At 35.6% G+C, this 8,064-nt stretch overlaps 1 protein-coding gene across 4 annotated transcripts; it reads right to left on the reverse strand.

Annotated features, from left to right (window-relative positions):
- Positions 1-464: 464 nt before the first annotated feature.
- On the reverse strand, positions 465-6,551 carry LOC120086032 (chaperone protein ClpB3, mitochondrial). Of its 4 annotated transcripts, none has more exons than XM_039042442.1 (12): positions 6,140-6,280; positions 5,817-6,015; positions 5,503-5,576; positions 5,186-5,404; positions 4,875-5,112; positions 4,575-4,770; positions 4,367-4,421; positions 3,208-3,358; positions 2,762-3,070; positions 2,273-2,538; positions 1,217-2,146; positions 465-1,068 (listed from the first exon to the last, which is right to left on the reverse strand). In XM_039042442.1, exons 4-12 carry the CDS (start codon positions 5,378-5,380, stop codon positions 757-759), a joined length of 2,652 nt encoding a protein of 883 aa, XP_038898370.1. In that variant the 5' UTR covers positions 5,381-5,404; positions 5,503-5,576; positions 5,817-6,015; positions 6,140-6,280; the 3' UTR covers positions 465-756. The 4 variants fall into 4 exon arrangements, with proteins under 4 accessions (XP_038898370.1, XP_038898369.1, XP_038898371.1 ...); XM_039042441.1 differs by having other exon boundaries at positions 5,503-5,584; XM_039042443.1 differs by lacking the exon at positions 5,503-5,576.
- Positions 6,552-8,064: the final 1,513 nt, after the last annotated feature.

Genomic DNA, 8,064 nt, shown 5'->3' on the forward strand with positions numbered 1-8,064 from the left:
TTTTTTTTTTTTTAGATGACATGCTTTTTAAAGTAGAGATACATATTTTACCATAATAGTAACAATAATAATGTTACAAGACAGAAGAATTGAAATATTCTTGTTAAAAAATCATTACTGCAATTTGGAAACTACACTGTAGCTGTTTTGAATTTTAACTTTTTTCTTATAACACCCAACAAAATTTATATTTTCTAAAAGAACGAACTTACAGTCAGTTGAAAATTTGTGGAATTTTTAAATATTGTTTAAAAATTCTCATACCAAAAATTCTAACATATAACAAAAGAAATAAGCAAAAACCATACCATCATCATCTACCATTTACCATATGACAATCTGCACATGAATCAATCTTTCGCAACCATAACCTCTAACAAGAATTGCTGTCTATTTTTCTGATGCACCCTTTCTGACGAAACATCTATTTGGCCAACAAAGATCTATGACGATGATGATGTTAATGATGACAAGAATAACAAATTATTCTCATTCACACAGGAAATCATCATTAAATTTGGACACTTTCTAAAAACTACACAAGAACAGTTTTGGTTCTAACTTTTTTCCTACCCCACCGAACAAGATTTATATGCTTTAAAATAACAAACTTACTGATATAGTAAAAAATTTGTTGACTTCACTATTCTTTGAAAACTCATATACCCAAAATTCAAACATGTCAGTGTAAAGAAATCAGTGAAAACTAAACTATCATCACCTACTATTAACCATATGACAATCCTACGAGTGAAATCAGTCATTGGCAACCATAGCCTCCGAAGTAGAATTGCTGTTTATTTTCTTGATGCACAATCTTTTTTGGGGAGGCAAGTCTTTGGCAAATGAAGATTTATCGACATCGAGAATGATCGAGTCATCTTCTTGAAAATCGCCTCTCAAAACTTGCATCGCTATCTCATTTTCGACTAATTGTTGTATTACTCTTTTAACTGGCCTTGCACCATAATTAGGGTCAAACCCCAATGTCCCTAAAAGCTCGAGAGCTTCTTCAGTGTAATGAAGATTAATGTTCTTCTGTTTAAGCCTATCACGTAGTAGTTTGATCTGAAACACAAAAATGATATGTCAAAATCAAATATAACTTCTACATAAAAGAAAGTCAAACAATAATCTAAAGCGTTGAACTCAATTCATTAGTAGCATATTCAAACATTGTTGATATACTTTTGAGATAAAAACTTGTAAATGTTACCTGTATTTCAACAATCTTGCATATTTGGGTGGCGTCCAAAGGTTGAAAGACGATATATTCATCAATTCGGTTCATAAACTCTGGCCGGAAAGTTTGCCTTGCCAATCCAATAACTTGTTTTTTCATCAACTCATAAACTGCATCTTTACTATCTTTCGTGTTACTGAGAGTTTCAAGGATGTAGTGAGAACCAATGTTTGATGTCATTATCATGACACAATTTGTGAAACTAATGGTCCGACCCTGAGAATCCGTTATCCTCCCATCATCCAACAATTGTAGCAAAATGTTGAAGACATCATGATGTGCCTTCTCAATCTCATCAAAAAGTACCACAGAATAAGGCCTTCGACGAACCACTTCAGTCAGCTGGCCGCCTTCTTCATAACCAACATAACCAGGTGGTGCCCCTACCAAGCGAGACACTGCATGTTTCTCCATGTATTCACTCATATCAATCCTAACAAGAGCATTCTCAGTGTTAAAAAGATACCCAGCCAAAGCTTTTGCAAGCTCAGTTTTCCCCACACCCGTTGGGCCCATAAACATGAAGCTGGCTATAGGTCGATTTGGATCAGAGAGTCCTGCTCTTGAACGACGAATGGCATCTGCAACTGATTTTACTGCAATATCTTGACCAACCACCCTCTGATGGAGTACTTGTTCAAGTAAAACTAGTTTGTCTCTCTCGGATTGTTGAAGGTTGGACAAAGGTATGCCCGTCCATTTGCTTACAATCTCAGCAATATCAAGATCTGTGACCTCTTCACGAAGCAAAGAAATTCCAGACTTCCGGAAGTCCTGTAGATTCTTTTCAGCCTCTTCTAATTGCTGGCGAAGGGATATTAGAGTTCCATACTTGAGCTCAGCAGCCCGATTCAAATCAAATTCTCTTTCAGCCGCTTCCATCTCGAGATTAACTCTATCAATCTACCAATGACGAAATGACTATCCATTTTTTAACTTAAAAACAGTGAGATCTTTCAAACGTGAGAGAGACTAGAAAAGAATGTTGTATGGAGATGCACATCAAATTTTAAGTAAATTTAAAATTACCTCTTCCTTGATAGATCGTATACGGGTCATGAAAGATTTTTCGCGATCCCATTGTTCAGTCAACTCTTTTTGCTTTTGTTTAAGTGAACTAAGATCTTGCTCTAATTTGCTTAACCTTTCTTTGCTGGCTTTATCTGTGTCATTTTTTAAGGAGAGCTTCTCCATCTCCAATTTCAAAACCGCACGGTCAATCTCATCCAACTCAGTAGGCTTAGAAGTAATCTCCATCTTCAACTTTGCAGCAGCTTCATCAACAAGATCAATAGCTGCAAAGAAAAGAGAATTCATGAACCCAAAGGGACAGCACAAAAATTTCAACTATTTTTCTAATAAATTGTATATCCAAAAAAATAATCAAACTTGATTGGCTTTGATTGGTTATTTGTTCAAAAAAAAAGAACAAAAAAGTGCATGGAGGAAAGGATAGACAATGAGAAAGGAAGGAACTAGAGAAAAATCCAAATTTTAAGCATGAACCATAATAGTAACCTTTGTCAGGCAAAAACCGTTCTGTGATGTATCTGCCTGCTAAAACGGCTGCTGATACAAGTGCACTATCAGATATCTTTACACCATGATGTAGCTCATATCGCTCTCGTAACCCACGAAGAATAGAGATTGTATCTTCAACAGATGGTTGGCCACAAAATACTTGCTGAAATCTACGTTCGAGTGCAGGATCTTTCTCAATGTATTTTCTATACTCCTTCAATGTAGTTGCACCGATACATCGTAGTTCACCTCGACCAAGCATAGGTTTCAACAGGTTGCCAGCATCCATCGCACCACCAGTAGCCCCTGCATGAAAATCATTATCCAATTATGTAAATTCATATCCGAACCATCAGCATCATGATTACAGCATCGTAGACACCATAATGAGATGAATACAGGACAATGATAAATAGATTGACAAAATGAGTCAGAAAACAAACCTGCACCAACAACTGTATGAATTTCGTCTATGAACAAGATAATTTGCCCATTTGAGGCAGTGACTTCCTTTAGCACGGCCTTCAATCTTTCCTCGAAATCTCCACGGAATTTTGCACCAGCAACCAGTGAACCCATGTCCAGAGATATTAACTGCAAATGCAATCAAAGTAATGCATATAGTTTTAGGTAACAAACGCATTGAAAAAGAACGAAAGGAAACAATAGCATAAAAAAGATGTACAATACAATGACTAAATGATGGTGCCAAAATATACCGGATGACGAACAATAACACTACTATGAACATAAGAAAAGTAAATAGTGAAGCCACATTTTACATATATCAGCTATTCTAATATTCAAGAACAATTGGCCTCGATAGGACTTCGAGCGGACATAGCGAGAAACAGAGCATAAAGTCTATAGAAAATTTACACTGATCTTTCCACAAATAATAATAATAATAATGTAACGACCCGAATTCAGGAGGGATACATGAATGAACCGGTATCACACCCGAATGAGAGGGATATCCTGAGGACATGAAAGTATGGTTAAGAAAGGCTTAAAAGAATTGAAAGTTACTATCTATACCAACAAGGTGCACCTTCCTTTTCGGTGGCTCAATCTTAAGAACTCCAAAGTTAAGCGTGCTTAGCTTGGAGCAATCCTATGTTGGGTGACCTCCTGGGAATTTTCTTAGGATGCATGTGAATGAGGACAAAGCATGTTGAAAGGATCCGTGTTGGTTTATGGGGACAACTTTCACTTCTAAAAAGCATTCAAGGTAAGGGAGGAAGGGAGGTTGATATAGTCAGGTCGCAGGGGACGTAGGGGGAATGCCGGGACCATTAGGGGTCGAATCCGGATTCCGAATCCTACTCCGGGGGTGTTACAAATAATAATAATAAAATGTGTAGAAGATAATAATAAGAGATCCTTTATTAGATTTACAGTATCCTCCTTTTACCATTATTTTATAATTATAGAGGATCATTTACAATGGTTTCAGGCCAAGAAAAAAACATATACAATACAACAATGACAAATGTATGCTAATGATCAACAAATGAAAATTTAGGTTTCAATAATAGTCGCACATCACATCAGTGAATATAAACATACGCAACTTCTAATATTGGTTAAATGAGTTACAACCTTTCTATTCAACAAAGGTTCTGGAACATCCCCACGCACAATTCGTTGAGCTAATCTGCAAGAAGAAGAATTCAGGTTCTGTATCAATAAAAAATACCAACTCAAAGCACAGATTTCTGAAGCAAAACAATGAAGACACCTATTTAGTATGAAGCAGGAAATTCACCAGACAATAATGCAAAATAAATCCAGTATGGCAGTAACATACCCTTCGGCGATTGCAGTTTTCCCAACACCTGGCTCACCAATGATCACGGGATTGTTTTTAGTTCTCCTCGATAGAATTTGGATGCATCGTCTTATTTCATCATCTCTTCCTATGACTGGATCGAGCTTACCGCGTCTAGCAAGTTCAGTTAAGTCAGTCCCATACTTGTCAAGAGCCTCATATTTTCCTTCAGGATCTTTGTTCAAAACGAAAGACAAAAATACAATCAATTGAAAAAAAAAAACAAACAGAGAAAATACAAGAGTATTTGACAAATGAAATTCGATTCCAATTTTTTACTTTGATCAGTCACCCTCTGATTTCCACGAACAGCCTGAACAGCATCCTTCAAGTCCTTTTCACTAAGTTGCAAGTTCTTAAATAGTTGCTGCCCAAATCTCTTATCTGAATGGAAGGCTAACACAAAATGTTCCACAGAAAGAAAATCGTCTCCCATTTCTTTTTTATGTTTTCGAGCATTGTCCAAAATCAAACCTAGATGGGTGCCTATTATTGGACCACTAGTTTCGCCCGTTACCTGTTATAAGATTCATGATTATTTCTTGTTTTTTAAAATAAAAAATAGGTATAACTATATTATCTAGATGTACCTTAGGTTGTTGAGATATAAAATCAACTGTAGCCTGCAAAACTGATGAATTGTCAAGTCCGGCCTTAGAAAATATTCTCCTTGCAAGGCCATCCTTCTGTTCAAGAAGTGTTTTCATTAAATGTTCACTCTCCACAACTTGTTGTTTATTCGCCCGTGCAGTATCAACTGCCCCAACTATGCCTTCCCATGCCATCTCAGTGAAGTCTGTCTGATTTATCTGATAAAAAAAAGAAATGTTGATCAACTTATCTTTGGCATACAACAGACGTTGACCTTTTCCAATCAATCATAAAAATGGATGGAAAAAATCCCTACTAGATTTCAACTATCACTAGTGGATGGATTTCCTCAGCAAAGAGTGAGACTCAAATTGATACCATTAGTTGATGCTGCAAAACTAGACATCTGAATTCTTAGTCAAATTCCAGGGAAAAAGGTTCTGATTAGGTTTGAACACACTCCAAAACATAGATAGCCCGACAGAGAAATCAATAATGTAAACCATTGGTTTCTTTCAATTGATTTCTTTGTGCTTGTTATGAGTGTTTTCAATATCTAAGCAAAGTTTTCAAAGCTACCCAAAAAAAAGTTTCGAAAAACTAAATTTGGCAAGGAATTCAAATATCTACCTATGAAAGATGAAAATCGGAACAAATTATCGGAGTTATCGAATGATGATCAAACGGGGCCTAATCTCTCAAAAACCAACTCATTAAACACTGAAAATTACTTCTTTTCCATCAATTTACGAGACTACACCATCAATTAATTCTATGAATAGATTTTTCAGTCAATTCCAGTCCTCTTCAATACTTCCAGCACCAGTAACTGCACATCAAATAAAAAAGGCGATAGACGGATGATAAAGCAATTAATTTGTTATCTTCTTTACTCCACTCTAAATCAAAACCCAAATGCAAGAAAAAAAGTTCAGATATGGACAAAATCGAACCTGAGAAGAAGCCGTGGCAGAGTAGCGAGAAGGAAGCGTAGAATGGAAATTCCGAGTGAAAATCGTAGCCAAATACTTGGCCGACGCCATGGAAGCGCCATTGACAGGTCTGGAACCAAAAATCTTTGCAACAGAAGAGGGACCGATGGAATTACTAAGAGAAGAAGACGAAGAACGCGACAGTGCAGGCGAAGAAGAGAAAATGGAGCGAGAATGAGAAAGCTTGGTGGCGTCAATGGCGGCTAAAGCAGGCCTGGTGAGCTTCGAAACTCTTCTGGTCGCCATTTTTTTTCCGATCAAAGAGAAAAGATTACAAAGAGAGAGGGACGAAGATGATAAACGCCGGCTTGTCGATAAAGCAATGGAACCTTGGAGAATGCTCGACTCTGTTCTTGAAAACATTCTATGATATTTTCTATTTTCTAGAATATTTTACGAAATTTAACCAAAGAACTTATATTACAAAAATGGAAAAAATAACTTTTTTATCCCTCTATTTTTCTAGTTTCAATTTAATGTTACATTTTGAGTCCACGAGTTTTGAGTTTAACTTTAATTTAGTTTATAATTTTAAAATGTTACAATTTTACGTTTGAAATTTGAGTTTTGTTTCAATTTAATCTTTAAGATTCAAAATTTATACTTTTAACATTTATTTTTCCACTGAATACACGCATTCAGATTTTGACGTTAATGTTTATTTATTAATTTAAAATATTAATAAATGAATTTTTAAAATTAATTTAATAGTGTTGAAAAAATAATGAAACTTAATTAATCATAATTCTTTCAATTATTTTAAATTAATTAATAGACATTAACATTAATGACTAAATATGCGTATTTAGCGAAATAATTGAGATTAAAAACGTAAATCTTCAAACCTATAGACCAAATTAAAGCAAAGCTCAAATCTCAAATGTAAAATTGTAACATTTGAAAACTAGAGACTAAATTGAAATCAAACTCAAAATTTTAAGGACAAAAAATGTAAAATTTTGAAACTAAGGACTAAGTGGAGTCAAGTGAACATTAGGATCGAGTGGTGTTGAAGTTGTGGTAGAGTTAGTGATGCTTGAGTGGGCCAATAGATCAAAGACATATTTTGCTTAAGACAACAAATAACCAACAGAGTGTATTGACACCTCAAGACCAGGAAAGTACCTAAGTGAACCTAAATCTTTCATCTCAAAGTGTTCTCCAATATAACATTGTAGATCAAAAATTACCTGGGGGTCATCCCCAGTAATAATCATATCGTCAACATACAGGAGAAGGAGAACAATGTCATGAGACGTTTTGTGCGTAAAGAGTGTCATGTCATGTGGACTGGAAGTATACCCAAGTTGAACGATGGTAGAATTGAAAGTCACAAACCAAGCTCGCAGAGCCTGCTTCAAACCATACAATGCACGACGAAGAAGGCACACTTTTTAGGGTGGAGGAGAAATTTCTAATGCTGGTTACATGTATACTTCTTCAGATAAAACCCCACTAAGAAAGGCATTATTGACATCCATCTGAAGGAGAGGCCATTATTTGGTAGCAGTAACTGCTAAGAGACTTCGAACAGATGTCATCCGTGCAACAGGAGCAAATGTCTCTTCATAATTGATGCCATACTTTTACGAACATCCTTTCAATAAGCCGAGCCTTATATCGTTCGATAGAACTATCATAGTGAGTCTTGATCTTGTAAACCCACAAGCAACCAATGGGTATTTTTGTTGGGGTTGATATCCTAAATCTCTCATGTATTCTCATAGTTTGTAAACTTTGTAAACAAATTGTTATTTCATAAGCATATACTCAATCCAATAAACTAATATCCTAAGTTATTTTATGTAATTTAAACATGTATGTAGAGACATAAAGGGGGATCATATATAAATGATAGTCTGAACGGTCTGTGGTAGATGGATAAA

Source organism: Benincasa hispida, chromosome 9, assembly GCF_009727055.1.
Source record: "Benincasa hispida cultivar B227 chromosome 9, ASM972705v1, whole genome shotgun sequence".
Lineage (NCBI taxonomy): Eukaryota > Viridiplantae > Streptophyta > Magnoliopsida > Cucurbitales > Cucurbitaceae > Benincasa > Benincasa hispida.

What these genes read in the sequence shown, in the direction of transcription:
- LOC120086032 (XM_039042440.1), bottom strand. Translation starts at nt 6,541, where the DNA reads ATGTTTTCAAGAACAGAGTCGAGCATTCTCCAAGGTTCCATTGCTTTA. An exon ending in CTGCCACGGCTTCTTCTCAG is followed by an intron (nt 5,405 to 6,139) that starts GTTCGATTTTGT and finishes TTTTTTTATCAG; the next exon opens with ATAAATCAGACAGACTTCAC. An exon ending in AAAACTGCAATCGCCGAAGG is followed by an intron (nt 4,422 to 4,574) that starts GTATGTTACTGC and finishes TTCTTCTTGCAG; the next exon opens with ATTAGCTCAACGAATTGTGC.